Below are 17,152 nucleotides of genomic sequence, written 5' to 3' on the forward strand. Positions count from 1 at the left end.
TATAAACCCTTTCACTGTGTCTTCTGGAACTTAGAGACTGTCTAGCAATTCTCTATATCCATAAACTCTTCTTTGAATGCTCCCTTCACCCAACTTTCTCTGAACAAAGCCTGACTCTTCCTTTAGGATCTTTTCTGTTTCCTTTGCCTCCTCCTCAAGTTTGTTAATTTTTTTTTTCAATTACTCCCTTACTATTGGGCCTGGAGGCAATTTAATACCCTCCTTGCTCCTCTTTGCTGCTTCAGGACCTCTGTGTCCTTTTCTACCCCATTGAAATATAAGACCCTGATATAAGATTGATAGGTGTAGCAAATAAAAATGTAAACAGAAAAATTTGAATTTCAGGTGAACAATAAATGCATTTTAGCACAAGTGTTCTTCATGCAGCCTTACTCCAGTGTCATGCCCAACAATCCTTCCTTGTTGAGAGAGTTATCCTCCTTGTTACTCTTTCTTTCTCTAAATAGATCAATCTTTCTCCTTACTACTTCTTCTCTCACCATTCTTGATGCTTTCAACATCCACATAGATGATTCACCTCACATCTGTACTTTAATTTTTATATCTTGGCTGCCACCACACCTCAGCCACCCATTCCTTTAGTTGTATCCTTAACGTCATCATACTTATTACAGAGAAAAAGGTAAATGAGATATTCAAAGAAGATATATAAATGTTTTTTAAATCATAATGATCAATCACGTATAAAGTAAAATTCTTATTAAAATTTATGTTCCAATGTGAAATTTTAATCATACGTGTGCAATATATACAACAAATCTAGCTCACTATATTCAGTTTTATATCTATATAGAAATATAGATATCACAAACAGGTAAAGTTTTTCTCGAAACACCTGCTTAGAAAAGGTAGTTCTGACATAATATCTCCAGCATATTCTTCAATAATCTCAGCCTTCAGAGGAATGAGTCCTGATTTATGAATTTCTTGATTTGATCCTGGTAGTATTTAGGAATACAATTAGTATTTGAACACCACACTCTAATAATAATTTACCAATGTGATGTAAGTGTTTCTGGGACAGCAAAGCTAAGCATTTTCATCATTTATTACAAAATACATGGTACTTCAATAGAATTGTTGCAAATCTGGATGTTTAAATTAAATTTATATTCCACATACTGTCACAAATGTAAATCTATTGAGTGAACTGAAGTATAATTCTATTTCAGTTTAAGTTGAATGCACTTGAGAAATAGAGTCAAGAAATCACTATGCAACCCAGAAAAGACAATATTTATTCTGAACCACAGTAAGAAATATGTGTATTTCTCCATAGACCAAAGAATATAAGTGATAAAGCTTGTAAGAATTTTCAAAATTTAACCATCAAAGTTAATAAAATGAAATAGTAATAAAATAACTTCTGTATCTTTGATTAATTGAAACTTAAAAGAACCCTTACATTCATAAGCTTCAAATAAAAGTTTTCCACATAAATAGGCTGGTCTAACCTGTCAATCACAATCCCCGGAGGTCTATTTAAATACAAGTTGGTTTCTCCATATGAGCTTTAGCGAAATTTATACTTCTTGTAGGAAATATAGTAAAGCTATTATTACAAGGTGTTCTCTATGCCTGACTATAGAGATAGACAGACCTGGATTCAAATTTTCTCGTTATCATGAATTTGCTATGTGATTTATGCAACTTTTCTGAGAGTTCACCTGTAAAATGACAATACCGTGAGTAGCGCTGTTTTGAAAATCAAATAGGAAAATTCATGTGAAAGGCAAAGCACAATACCTGGCAGCCTGGGCACTTAATAAATGTTAGCTTCCTTTCTCATGTCTTCACTTTGAATAAATAAGTAAGAAAACAAACAAAGAAGTTAAAAGGCAAGAAGATATTGCGATTATGGAGGATAATCAGCAGGACTAACCCTGCAAGAAGGCAAAACTTTAAAAGGTCAAATGTATTTTCTAAACAATGATTATAGTGCTAATCGCTTTCTATCCTAAATGGGGTCAACTTTAAAAAATTGTCAGCACCTCCAGGGGATGTTTGCTTCTGTGTGAGAAATGGTCTGGACGTTGTCCTCAGGGGTATGAGTCCTCCCAGATCACCATCCCCTGATAATAGTAAGACTGTGTTCCACAGCTTCAGACATTCTTGCATTAAAGTGTCACCCAATTCCAAATTTAGCCCTGTGTAGAAGAAAATATTTAAATTAGCAATTAAAGTCTGAGTGATAGTCACCATATTTTACATTTCATGTATATGAATTATTTCACAAGTTTACATCTGTGAGTGTCTTATCTTGCATGCTTAAAACAAAACAGAATAGGTTCTGCCATATTTTCATGTCGTAACAAATGTTATAAGAAAGTAAAAGTATATTTGAACTTAGTTATTGGTATAGCTATATTTTTCTATCATTAAGAAAACGAAACCAGAGAAGTCAGCCTGTGGTTCCAATATGGTGGGTGAAGGAGTCAGAGAGTCGACATCAGGAGTTCTGAAGGTCATGCTGGGGGACGTGGGGCAGGATTCCCGCACCATGCATGTTCCTTCTTCAGATAACAATCCAACCTGACACTCCTTTTCCATTTCCATAGGAATAGCACCTTGTCCGGAACAAGCATCAACAAAGCTATGGTGTCATTTTATAACCTATGCAAAATATCTGATACATGAAAGATATACCATAAAAGGTAATACCTATCATTGTCTTCTAGGGCTAGCTTCTATAGTTTCCTTCAATTTAACCAAAGAATTCTTACAAAAGCCCTCAATGGAACCATTTATCTCTTGTGAAAATGCAAACTTTACATAGAAAATATCTGCCAAGAAAGCTTCCTACGCAACTGTAGTTAATTAGTGAATAGCTCATTGCCATTATTTGTCAGATACAATTCTCATCAACACAACAAAAAATGAATAAAAGACCTAACTATTCCGTTATTTAAAACATACCTCGACTGTATTCAATTTCATAATAATAAGCAATATTTTTCCACAAAATATTATCAGTTAAGTCAGGCAGGCCAGTGAAATTCACATTCCAATTATTTCTAGCCTCTAATTGTTTTAGGATGAAAAATTCACATTTCTTTAGCTGGAAAAAAAAGAAAACGAAATGAGAAAGGGGCACATGTTCTAAAGATACAAAATCTTTCCAGAATATTCATTTCTTACTTAAGCTTCCCTCAACAGGATCTATGCCTCATACTAAGAAAAAGGAACTAGAGCAAATATCATAACACGATGCGTCTGTCCCCCCCTTGACAAAATATATGACTGCATACAAATGACCTCCCTTCTTCATGCTTCAGCTCTTCCAACTGTAAGACAACATGGTTAATCTATACTCCCTAATGTACACTGCAGCTCTAAAACAAAACGGTTCTTTTAAACTCATCACAATCAGGAACTCAATTAATATTACTTCATTGAATCAAAATAATAAAATCAATGTAGAAAAGTAGTAGGTATTCCGTTGTTATTGCTAAAGAGTTTCAGTTAAAAGTTGCTTATGCCGTCATTTCATGAGTTCAGACCTAAATAAAACACAGTCCCACATCAGATGGGATTTCTTAAATATACAGTGGACATGTCACCTGCATGCAGAGTACCATTGTGCTGACAATGACTCGGTGATAAAATCAACAATGTCCTTTTACAACCACACAGCTATGCTTTAATTTATTGTATTATATGGGTCTCTCAATATCTCACAAAAGCATTGCTTTCGTTTTTTGTAACTTTCACACTGCTCTAAATTTATTGGGAATAATTCTACTCTTAGCAGGCTTAAATTGTAATAGAGATTATATATGTTTTCTTTGCTTAAAGTTGCTGCAAAGTTCATCTTTTTTCTTGTGCTAAGGTGTCAACCCAAAATGATATTGCAATAGACCATACAAAATTATTAAACTAGGAAGCACCCTGCGAAATATGGAAACTAAGATTTTTAAAGTTTCACAACAGCAGACAAATGACTTTTATATTCTTTTTCTGTTTTAGTTAATAATAAATTATAAACATGCAATTTATGTAAATTGTTCATTACTTTAATGCATACATATATATATCAATAATAAGGATTGTTATTTCTTCAAAGAAATTATATCATTATTTGGAATTCTTCAAAGTATGGATTATTTCATATATATTTGAAGTATTTTTTCCTGGTGGGTACTTTTATACATGACAAGACTATTTTTCCTAGAAATATGCTTTGTTTGCTAGTAGCAATTTTTAAGATGTGCACAGAAAAAAGCAATATCAGAAGAAGCAAAGTATTATGCCTTCTAACTGTTGCCTTATTGAATTTTAAACGTTTATAAATTTCCATGTGGTTCCACTACCGTTCTTAGAAACGGTGAAAGTGTGCTGTCCCAAACATGAGTAATGATTCTACTCTTGGTTCTTTGAAACAGAGGTAAACGTTGAAGGAGAACCACAGTAAGGCAGAGCATTCTGCAAAGATCTGCTGCTTCCTTTAGTGTTGGTGGTTTCTTCAAGTCCTAGAAAAAAAAGAATTTAAAAAAATATCAGCCTTCATATAGACATTGTAAGAATTCAGACATGCAATAACAGTATTGTAAAATATTTTACCCATAATTTTCCCATATAATAGATTTTTTAACTTATTTTATTTTAAGAAAACTTTTAATAAGCATATGATTTACTTTTCTAAACAGTACAACTAGTTATTTTGCCAAGGAATGAAGACTTTTCAAAATACATAGCCCAGGGGCCGGCCCCATGGCCGAGCGGTTAAATCCGCGCTCCTCTGCTGCGTCCCAGGGTTTCGCTGGTTCAGATCCTGGGAACGGACATGGCACTGCTCGTCAGGCCACATTGAGGCAGCGTCCCACATGACACAACTAGTAGGGCGTGCAACTAAGATATACAACTATGTACCGGGGGGATTTGGGGAGATAAATCAGAAAAAAATAAAATAAAATAAAAATAAAGAAAGAAATAGCCCAGCGTTCGGTGTATCTAATACTTTCATTTTTTAAAATGATGAAGGATGGTCATCTCTTTGGAGGAATGTCTATTTACAATATATTTACAATATATTTACAAGCTTAAAGCAGCATACAAGGAGGGTGACAAAGCTTCTTGTTGTCGCTTCTGTTCCTATGTGGAAGACCAGGCCTGAGTAGGAGATACGATTGTATACTAAGGCAATGAAATCTAGCAGAATTTAAAAAAAACAAACAAAAACTTGGGTTTGTATCCCAGCTCTGCCACTAATTAACTGTTTGATTCATTCATCTATAAAGCAGAATACAAAGAATGCCTCACATGCCGAAAGGTTGTAAAAATGAATGATAATGTGTATAAGATACCTGGCATTGGCACACTGTACTCAATAAAAGTTAGCTGCTATTATTAATAGTAACATCGCTGTCACTATTGGTATTCTTAACAGAAAGCATGGGTTCTGAGCAACAGAGTAGATGACTAGTTATCCAGGTTCATCTTGATCACAGCCATAATCATTGCCACCAGCAACACCACTCCCCATTGGCTTTTATAACAACTAAACTTCCTGCGGATGTTAACACCTATGCCTCAAAATTGGCCTGTGAAATTCTCAGCAGCACTGATGATCAGCTGAGACAAGAATGAAATAGATCCTTATCCTTTGGTCAGAGAAGAAAGAGATAACAAGCTCACTGCAGAAAAAAAAAAAAATATCTTAATCTGTTTTACAAAGAGCCCTGCATGCTTTCCTAAGAATATGATCAATATATTTACCTCAATGTTTATTCAGCAAACCTGTGACAAGCACGTATTTTCTGGTTTTGATCAAGTCACACCTACAGCTACTACTCATAAACATTGCCGCATCTTTAAGAGTAACATTAAATAATTAAATTAATTTTTGAAAGAATCCCACCTGTGTGTTATGATTCTCTGTGCATATGTTTAGGTTTTCACAGTCTTCTGCCTTATGTAACATTTTTTTGTAGAGTTTTAGTGTCACAGAGCATGAAATGGAGCAGACAACACTTCTGATATCAGCTCCTTCTGGCCACAGATTCTGAAGCAAGGACAAGGTTTGATGTATCTGCAACAAAAAAAATTTTTTAAAGACCTAGTAATTGATTACAAGACACAAGATTCAAAGCTTAGGTGATATTTAACGCTAGAAAAAGAAGCTACATTTTTCCCATTAATGTTACTAATGCCAGAATGTAATGTTTCAAAAAATTAAAGAAAAATATAAAAGAAATGCCAAAGGAATAAATGAACTGAACAGTTGGAAAATATTTAATGGAAAATGAGAGTGAGGCTGTATCTAACTAGGTTCTAAATGCCATTTTAACATTAGTAACGATTTATTTTCCTCATCTGTATACTCGCCAACAAATCTAAACAAGCTGTGCCCAGTTTGAAGTCTCTGAATGATTAACCTGTAAATTCTTCAGTGTTGTTAGTTCTGACATTTTTCAGTGGCCTTTGAGGCAACTGATATAAATACAATATAGTCGCCTTATGATCCACAGCTGTCTTCTCATAAATTGATATAGTTGCCTGATGTTCCAAAGCTGTCTTATCACTGGTACTAAAAGCATTATCACTACAACCTCTATACTTTGTGGAAAGTTGGAAAGGAGTAAGAAATTGAAAAATTCAGCAAGGTAATTAGACAAGAGCAGGAGGTAGCTGTACAGACTTAAGATAATTTTGTCTGTCTGTGGCAGGATGCCACAGTCTGAACCAAGAAACTTGGCTTCTCCTAAAAAGTTAAGATGCTAATTAGACAAGTAACTTAACCCATCCATTCATTTAAAAATGTTTGCTTAGTGTCTACATACTATGTAGGGTTTGTAAGGATTTTATTCTAAGATTGATAACTAGCAGAGTTTTGAGCAGAGTAATACCATGATATCGGGTTGACATTTTTAAAAGATCACTTTGAATAAATACCATGTAGAAAGTAAATCATAGGAAATCAAGAGCAGAAGCCGAAATACAAGTAGGTTAATGTCCATGCAAAAGATCATAGTCAAGTTAACGTTGTAGGGATGAAGATGGTGTGAAGTCGGCAGATTCAGGCTACATAGTGACAAGATCTACTGGCTGTGAGGTACGAAGGAAAGAATGAAGTCAAGGATGTCTCCCAAGTTTTGTCCTAAACAACTACAAGGATAGAGATGCTATTAACTGATATGAAGACTAATGGAATGGGTTTAAGGTAAAGGTCAGTTTAAGCCATGCTAAGTTTGCAATGCCTATTAAAAATCTGCGTGAAGATGTCTAACAGGCTGCTGAATATAAGAGAAACTAAGTATCTTGCTCATAAGCATATTGACTCTAGAGTCATGTGACCCCCATCACATCACCACATCATATCTAGTCTTCCAAAAAGAATGCTCAATGGAAGGGAAAACAATGTTAAATCGTATGTTTGGAGAAATAAAAAGGGTGAAATAACCATTGACTTAGGTCACCTTCCTCATGAGAGTTTACCAAAAGATCAATTGCTTAACTTCCGTTTACAAGCTATATAGATAGTTTTCTTTTCCAGAATACTGAAAAATTCCTGTCTTCTAGGAATACAGTTCCTCAGTGGTACCCCCGTATAGTGTAAGAAAAAAAGTTTGAGATTTTAAAATTATCATAGTAGTTGTCTTCCTCAAATTTTACCGCATATTTTATATAAAATTTTTTGTAGAAAATGTTTAGGGTTTTGTAATCAATAAATTTAGCAAGGCTCCTTCTGCCTCAGTGCTATGCCGCTTGAAGAACACATCCCAAAGATGCTTATTTATATAATCAGTGAGGACATGAATGTGAGTAAAGGAAATGTCTGTCTTCTAGAAGCAACTGTATGTTTCCTAGATGCCGAGCTTTAATTTCCAGATACATGTGTTGTTACCTCTTTCTGCATGTCTCCCAAGTTTAATTTCAAATGACCATAAAGAAATATTCCTGTTCCTTGTGACTTTTGGAAATACTCTATTACGTAGGCATGTAAGGCGTGCCGCAGCTGTTTTTCATGCTACAGAACAAAAACAAGTAAGTAAATCTGGTTCAAATAAAAATACACATTGCATATCTCTAGTTAAACTAAATACAAGGTGGAAGATAATGTTCATGATCATTTGGCTACAGAGAAAACAAAAACAAAATCAGTTAATTCAAGTTAAAATGAACTTCTTCTCCTTTTATTTGAACTATTCATTGCTGAGATTATTAGAATATAAAAGAAAAATTAAAAATTATTTCTAATAAAATCAACCGTTAAGAAAGTCTTAGTAGGAGTATAATTGTTTTATACTAATCTGCTGTCTATTTCAAAAAAGAAAGAAAGGAAGAAAATTGTAAGTAATATTCTCAACCCTTAGAATTCATAGCTACCTATTTATAATGGATACAACTATTCAAAACGAGTTGACAAATAAGATGATAAAATATTTTTCTATCATCTACCTTTATTTTAAAAGTGAGAATACAAACAAAAAGCATTCCAGATCATACATATACATACACATATATATGAATATGTATATACAAAATATATACCAAAAAACAGTATACATATAATATATAGGAGTATGCAAATGAGCGAATATGTGTATGTGTGTATGTGTCTATGCACACATACATGTAGTTTATGTACAAGACACTGACTGAGAATTTCCCACCGTGATCCTGACATGTCCTTGGCCTCTCTGAATTATTCCTCCGCATTGCCTCTTGTACATAAACTTAATCCATACTTTTCCTCCCCACCTCTCAAAATTTCCCGTACAAAGGCTTATCCACAAGAACTTCAACTAAACCTCTCTCGCTCACATCATGTAAAAAATTTTGCCCTCTTTCCTCACTTTGGAATACCCCTTTAGAATCTTCTTATGCCGAGAATTTTTGAATAAAGACACGCTATTTGTTCTTCGGCTAATTTTTCTCACATTTACGTTGCTTATTTCTTCTGGGCAATTCAGCCTAACTTACCATTTCAAAAAACAGTCTGTGTGAATAGCAACTTGAGGCACAGTATCCGTAAATTCTTAGGACATCTGACTCTATTCCCGAAGGCTGCACAATACTGATTTTCTTCTGAAGAGCATGAATGATAAAAATGTTTAAAAAGTCTGTTTGACAAGGTGTTATTCCCCTTTCTGAGACAATTAGGAAATATGGGTAACATTGTTGAAGAAATATCTCCCATTCTGGTGACAGACAATTGGAAAATTCTGTATGAATAGTGACGTCAGTATTGTGTTCTAAATGTTGAATCAATATCATACGAAGGGCCTGAAGTTCAGGGTAACTAAAATACATATTTTCTGCATCCTGTGGAAAAAGAAAACCAATGTTAACATTAGAGGTAAAATTAAGAATCTTTCTGAAGATTAGTATTGTGAACAAATTGTTGTATTAACATGACAGGAAGAGTTAAGAATTTCAAGATGATTGAAATATATTTTTCTGCATCTTGTAGAAATGTGAGATAAATACTCATTGCTACTTTCCTATTGTTAATACTTGGTATTATTCTTACTAGCAGACACTTTAATTACAATCTGAAGAAGCAAAATATCTAAAAAAGTAATGATGGATCAAATTTTTAAGTGATTGAATATTTTTCCTTAGACTCTATGAAATGAGAATTTTGTAGACTCTACAAAATAAATATGTTGGTTACCTTAAAAAAAACTATTACAAACTTGGCTTCCTTTTGAATGAAATCATGCAGAAATTGTTCCACAATATAGAAGAAGTGAAGAGTTTGTCCTTTCTTGAAGTTCACATTGGAAACACAAGTGATGAATAAGGAATCTCCATCAATCAAAAAGAATTCAGACTCAACAAAGTCTTTCAGTAAGCTTACCATGCTGAATAAAAATATCAAACACATAATACAAAGATTATAATAATATAAGCTTGAGAGAAAATCCCACAGTTCAATTGGATACACAAATTTTCTTCTAATTTAAGAAAAAATTAAGAAAAACTAACTGCAATTTTCCATGATATATAGAGAACCCTTTTCCAGGGAATTTCTATTATTCCGTGATAGAATAAACCCTTAGTTAAAGATCTGACTGATTCTATAGTGACATTGAAATTCATTGGTATAAGCATAAATTTATGCAAAAAAGTACATCTCTATATTTTAAATTTAGATACTTACTGTTTTTGCACTTCAAGTATGAAAAATTAAATCAATCATTATCCTGGCTTAATTATATCTATGGAACAATCTCATTTTGCTTTTTAAATTAATATATAACGAAAGGCTGTGAACTCTTCACCCAATTCAAGAAATAAAAGATTCTTCTATGACTTATGTCTATCCTATGAGCTGTTTCCAAAACTCATCTCCCCATAGGGGCAACCACTGCCTTGAGTTTAGTTTTCATCATTCTTTTGCTTAATTTTTTAAGTTTTTATGACCATAAATGTGTGCTAAATTTTGAATCTTTATTGAAAGAACAACATCTTATATATGTTTTCTAGAATTTACTTTTTAAACTTAATTACCAATTACTATGAAAATTCTTGCATATGGTTACAAGAAGCTATAATTAAATAACTTTAATGCTATATAATATTCAATTATGCCTACATCACAATTTATTCTACATCCTTCTCCTTTCAATGGGCACTTGAATTGTTTCTTTCATTTTTTGCTATTACAAAGTGTGCTACAATGATCATTCTTGTGAATGTTTCCTAATGCACAGGTGAAAATCTAGGGTATAGTCATAAAAATGGAATTATATTCATGTATCGCTTAACAACAGAGAGAGTTTTGAGAAATGCATCATTAGGCAATTTTATCATTGTGTGAACAGCATACAGTGTACCTACACAAACCTAGATAGAATAGCCTACTACACACCTAGGCCATATGGTACTAATCTTATGGGACCTCAGCGTCATATGCAGTCCATTGTTGACTGAAATGACATATGCAGAGCATGACTGTACTGATTTGTACATTATAAAGTAATACCAAATTGTTTTCCAAAGCAATTGTATAGTTATACCTGCATTAGCAGATGTCAGCTATTCAATTTGTCTACATCATTTCCAATACTGGGTGTTGTATAAAACATGAACTATAGACTTTCTTCTAGTTTTTTGGTTTTATGTTTTTGGTTTTTTGGCTAGAATGTGGGGCACTACTACATGCTAGTTTTCAAAAATTAAAAGGCTGCAGAAACATGTTAATTCTGCTGTATATTCTTTCAAAATTTGCTATTTGCATATTCTAATACATGATGTACTGGATCAGACCCTGCAGTCGGATGCCCAGGTTAGAATCCTGGATCCATCACTTACGAGTTCTGAGACTTTAGATTAGTTGCTTATCTATCCAACGCTGCAGTTTCTCAGGATGTAAAGTGAGAAAATTTAAAGCAGCTAATCCTTCTTGTGGTTGTTGTGAGGAGTAATGAGATAAATATGTATAAAATGATTAGAATCAAACTAGGCTTAGGTCATAACGTGTGCTTAAACTGTGCTTATCGTAAATGATGTTTTGGGTTTTTTATTTTGTAACTGTGTACAATTGTGTTATAGTATATCATTCTAAACTATTTTAGAAAATTTGAATGAGGAGATAAACACCATAAGATTTGACTCCATAAATCACTTATGGCAGGATACTTTTTCTTTCTTTATTATTGTGCCTAACATATTAAGAGGCACACAAAAATAACAGTTGAGGGAATGAAATACACATTGGTTTGGTCTATTTATCCTTGATGATATTACATAATGTTTTGGCATTAGTCAAAACATACAAAAACGATTTTATGAGACTTGCATAATATTTTGACATGGCATACAATGCCAGTTAAATTACTACTTTAGTCTTATGCAATATTAAAAGACAGTGAATCTTTCCTCCACTTATCTTTCTTCAAAGCTTTTAGTATCTTATTCCCTGCTACTGAATGAAAGTCGTATACGATAACCCTCCCCAAGAAAATATTTACCTATTTTCAAAAATATTAATCTCTTGCTCCATTGGTAGTTTCTAAATCTATCTATTACTTTTACTGATATATTATTTTGAATAAGTTGTGTTGTACTTACTTCGATTTTGACAGAGTTTTCCAAATCAACAATGAGAGCTTCCTCAGAATTCCCTCACATTCATTTAATTCTTTAAAAATAAATAACAGAGGTTTAACAGTCAATTTTAAATTAATTTTAAATGACAATTAACTTCTGTTGCTAACTTTAAGTGTATTTATATTTTATACAAGACTGCATATACATGGCTGAAATATTCAGTAAGCATATTAAACGATAAACAGATATGCTAAAAATATGTTTAAAAAGAGAGCATACCTACACTACTTACTGTAAAGAACAATTATTAACAAGATAGGTCAAATCTTACAGTTTTCAAATTGGATTTTTCGTACTCTAAAATAATAAATCCTCAGTTTCAAATGCATTTTAGTGATATACACAAATTATAACAAATCCACAAAGACAAAAATACACCGAAAACTGGAAATTTTCCACTTCCAAAATTAATTTAAATAGATAGGTATCGCTATATAGGTATGTATAGTTATAGATACAGTGTCTATCTTGAAAAGTTCTCTCACTAAAGATAAACCATAAAATGGTAAATTTTGTATTTTTTCCACTCTCCCATATATTTAAAAAAAGAAAAATGGATCTAATTCTTTGAAATAAGTTTCTCTAGCAAACTTCTTGTAATATTCCATGTCCTTGTTGAATGAATCCTATCAGGAAATTAGGATTTGGAAAGAAAAAAAAAGTGTCATCCATTCAGCACATGAGGTCTCAGGAAAAAACAGAAAGAAGTAATATTGAAATTAACCATAGAGGGGCCAGCCCGGAGGCACAGCAGTTAAGTGCACATGTTCTGCTTCTGCTGTCACAGGGTTCACCGATTCGGATCCCTGGTGCGGACATGGCACCACTTGGCAAGCCATGCTGTGGTAGCATCTCACATATAAAGTAGAGGAAGATGGGCACGGATGTTAGCTCCAGGACAGTCTTCCTCAGCAAAAAGAGGAGGATTGGCAGCAGATGTTAACTCAGGGTTAATCTTCCTCAAAAAAAAAAAAAGAAGAAGAAATTAACCATAGATTTTTTGGAAATTTTGTTACAGCATAAGTAGTCTCTCATATTTTTATGATTGATATTAATTAATTGAATCCTCCAGTAACTGTTTCTTCTTCAAAAAGGGTGAATTTTTTGAATAATTGAGGGGTGTTAGGTGTTAATAAAGAATATTTCAATATTATGGGGTCCCTAAACATGCCCATATATTTTGACATGGAATATAATGCCAATTAAACTGTTACTTAGCCAAATTTATTGATAATAGGTGGCTCCTGAATCCTAAGAGCTACTTTGGAATTTATTAACCAAACAGTAAGGCTAAGCTTGGTGTATATTATCATTTTTGTTAAAATTGTACTTATTTAGTTATTTATTGCAATTAACATAGAAGTCTCCAAATGTCTTCATCATTTTATGTCTCTAGAATTTCATAATCTCATTTTATCATTATTATTTGCATATCTGTGCTGACAGAAGCAACCCAACAAGCCAGCATTGTGAATAGTTACAGATTGAAGATTAAAAGACTTTTGTGTGAATAAAGTGCAAGGAAGTTTCCTGCTCCAGGTCTTAAGCTTTGCTTACTAAAAGCCTGCCTAATTGGTTGGAGTTATGTGAAAATATTCGTTTGGAAGAGTATTTTAAAGTTTTATTTCAATTGTATCAATAGTTTTAGGAACACTGTATTTAAGTTGCTTTCTTGTTTTTCCTTTATGTATTTTTATTTTAGTTTATAATTAGGTAAGAAATATTTGAATTTCAGTTTAGGTAAATTATTAATACTTGCTTTGGGTAAGTGTTATTCATACACCATCCAGATGAAAAGCAGGGGGAAAAAATCTAGATAATTTAATCAAGGTAAAAATAAAAGGCAGTTGGTGATTGAGGAACTCTAAATTTCAGTTGATCATTTTTGAGGGGAGGATGATGACGATAATTTGAAAATACAGAAAAGCATGAAGAATAATTAACAAACATCTATGTACCCCAACATTGGAACCGGTAAATGTTAAAACTACTCATTTGCTTAAAATTCATTTATCAAGGAGAAATAAACATTACAGATACAGTTGAATTCCCGTTCTGCCCGCCACAAAGACAACTAACAACGTGATATTTCTTTGCCATAACTTTATATTACCATTTATAGTATTCTTTTATGTTTCTTTGACTTAAATGGTATCATTCCACATCCTGCTTTCTTCATTCACTTTTAAGATTTTGTGATCTATCCTTGTGGATACACATAGATATAGTGCATTTATTTTAGCAGCTGATAATACTCTACCATATGAGTATATCACTTTTTGTTTTTTAAAGCTTTTCTTTTTTGTTGTTGTTGAGGAGGATTCGTCCTGAACTAATCTCTGTTGCCAATCTTCCTCATTATTTCCCCTCTCCAAAGCCCCAGTGCATAGTTGTATATTCTAGTTTTAGGTCCTTCTAGTTCTTATGTGAGCTGCTGCCACAGCATAGCGACTGACAGACTAGTGGTGTGGTTCCGCGACCGGGAACTAAATTCAGGCCAACGAAGTGGTGAGAGCACTGAACTTTAACCACTAGGCTATCAGGGCTGGCTCAGTATATCACCTTTTATAAGTAAATGCCATACTGAGAGACATTTAGGTTGATTTGTTTTCTTGTCTTTGTCCTACAAATAATGGCATATTGTACATTATTTTTAGCATGTCTCACGGAACATACTCAAGAGAGATTCTCTAAGAGGTAGGAGTTGGAGAGGTAAGCAACTCCACTAGATAATATTAATTTCATCTTCAAAGTATTGATAATGTCAAATTTTAAAATATTAATAATCTGAGAAATGTGTCTCATAGTTCTAATTTATATTACTACCAAGAATGAGTATCTTATCCAATATATATCTATTTCTTTTTAACATTCACATTTCCCCTTTGTGATTTGTTTATTTGTGACATTTACCCAATTTTCTATTGGGATGTCTTTCTCTGGTCAATTTGTATACAATCTTTAGTTTTCCTGGGTAAATGATTCTTATATTTATACATGGATTTATGGTCTTATTCCAGTCTGTTCATTATACTTTAACTCTTCTTGGAATATTTTGTTCCAGAGAAGCTTCTGGGTTTTTTTATTATGATAAAATTTACCAAACTTTTTATTTTTTATTTGATTTTTTTTTGTCTTATTTAAGAAATCCAGCCCTACCCCAAGATCCTTAAGATATTCCACTGTGGGGTTTTTTTGGAGAGGCAAGATGAAAGAGTAGATTCAGATTGAACATGCATTTAATTTAAAGATTAATTGGGGATAATTGATATATTTATGATATTGAGTGATAATGAGCAAGAACCTAGTATATTCCCAACATTTATTCAGTAAAATTAAGTTCTTCTGTAATGTTTCATAAATATTTCCTCCCTAACATGTTTTGTTAGATTTATTCCTGAGTATATTTTAGTTTGTGCTGCTATTTTGATGGTTTCCTTTCTTTTAATACATTTGCCAATTAGTCATTTCTGCTACTTAGAATCAGTATTAGATTCCATACTGATGGACATTTCCATTCTGATGGGTGATTAGAATCAATTTTTTTTTAAATGTCAATCTAATATCCCAAAGAAGATTTATCGTATTTGCCAGTTTTGTGTAGATTCTCTTGGACATTTTAGGTAGATTTTCTTCGCTGTTTGGGGTAGAGTATAATAACAATCATTTTCTCTCTCTTCCTTCCTTATCCTCACATCGTTTTTTACTTTTCTGGTGTCATTACATTGACTTGATAGCAAATACTCTTTCCTGTTTAATGGTAAAACACATAAAGTTTTATCATTATTTTGGTGTTTGATGTAGATTTTAACAGGTTGCTTTTATTAAGTTTAGGAAATTATTTTCTTTGCCTAGTTGGTAAAAAAGTCTAATCATCAGTGAATATTGAAATTTGCTAAATGTTTTCCTGCATCTATTGAAATGACAATATATTCCTGTAATTATTATTATACAGAATTTTATTACAAAAATTTTTTTATTGAGATTACATTAAAACAACCTGGTATTGATATTTTCTTTACTTGCAGTATAATTGTATTTTATGTGTTGTATTTAATTTAGGAATTCATGCTTATCAGACCACTCTTCAACCTTTTGAGTTAAGTAGAGTCATTTGGACCTACTTTTAAATTCACAGTTCTATAATCAGAATCATGTGAGAATTTTGTTAAAATTTTTGACTCCCAGTCCGTATCCCCAAGGATTTATTGATTCAATCAGACTAATGAAAAGTCTAAGAATCTATGCTAGAGTGGAGTGTAACAGATCTATATTTGACTTAAATAAAATCAACTATACAAACTCATTTAAAAATTTTCAAGCCTATCTTTTTTTTTTTTTACAATATAGATTCCAAGCAAATCAAACTACGCAATCATGTAGTCAACTAAAGAAAAACAACACAAAATCTTTTCTAATATTCAGGGAAAAAATAGCTGAGGGCATCTATATAGTTGAGAGAGAAAGAGAGAAGGGGGAGGAGGAGGAGAACGAGAAGGAGAAGCAGAAGAAGAAGATGAAATGCCTCACCTGATCTTTCTAAATCACAGTCGCTAACATCTGTAGGTTCAACTTTTGAAGGCTTCTCTTCATTGATTTCAAACTCAGAAGGTAATTGCCTAGAAGCTGGTTCTTCTATTATGTCTTCTGAGCTTAGATGATCTTCTTCCTCAGATTGATCAAATGAGGACAAACTCTCTGTGGTCTCACTGTCATCACAGCTATCACTTTCAATATCGCTTTCACTTTCATTGTTACCTGAGCTTGAGTTTTCATTTGACATAGTAGATGCAGAAGCCATGATCTATAAAAACAAAGCTACTAATTATCACTTTATTTAAAATCACATATCACAGTATAGTGTACTCCTTTCACAGGAGAAATCAGTTGGATTCCCTCATCTCTCTCTAAATCGCACCAATCTCTAGTTTCCTAATGAGGATAATTTCTCATAATCTTCTCCCCAAACATGTTTGCAGTGAGTTGCTCAAAAGGGAAGGTAGAGGCAAAATACATTCCTGAAAATGTGTATAGGAAAGTCACATATACAAAGACAAAAAATAATGTATGTGCT

At 32.8% G+C, this 17,152-nt stretch overlaps 1 protein-coding gene across 1 annotated transcript; it reads right to left on the reverse strand.

Moving 5' to 3' along the window:
- Positions 1–1,962: 1,962 nt before the first annotated feature.
- LOC124236752 (probable ATP-dependent RNA helicase DDX60) lies at positions 1,963–16,735 on the reverse strand. Its single transcript, XM_046655725.1, has 9 exons — positions 16,609–16,735; positions 12,040–12,109; positions 9,638–9,827; positions 8,944–9,285; positions 7,865–7,987; positions 5,879–6,049; positions 4,332–4,490; positions 2,938–3,079; positions 1,963–2,168 (listed from the first exon to the last, which is right to left on the reverse strand). Exons 3-9 carry the CDS (start codon positions 9,824–9,826, stop codon positions 1,963–1,965), a joined length of 1,332 nt encoding a protein of 443 aa, XP_046511681.1. The 5' UTR covers position 9,827; positions 12,040–12,109; positions 16,609–16,735.
- Positions 16,736–17,152: the final 417 nt, after the last annotated feature.

The sequence above is a fragment of the Equus quagga genome, chromosome 3 (assembly GCF_021613505.1).
Source record: "Equus quagga isolate Etosha38 chromosome 3, UCLA_HA_Equagga_1.0, whole genome shotgun sequence".
Classification (NCBI taxonomy): Eukaryota; Metazoa; Chordata; class Mammalia; order Perissodactyla; family Equidae; genus Equus; species Equus quagga.

Coding starts and splice junctions, on each gene's coding strand:
- LOC124236752 (XM_046655725.1), bottom strand. CDS start 9,826: ATGGTAAGCTTACTGAAAGACTTTGTTGAGTCTGAATTCTTTTTGATT. Junction 9,286..9,637: donor TTGTAATAGTTTTTTTTAAG/GTAACCAACATA, acceptor CTTTTTCCACAG/GATGCAGAAAATATGTATTT. Junction 6,050..7,864: donor TGGGAGACATGCAGAAAGAG/GTAACAACACAT, acceptor TTTTTGTTGCAG/ATACATCAAACCTTGTCCTT.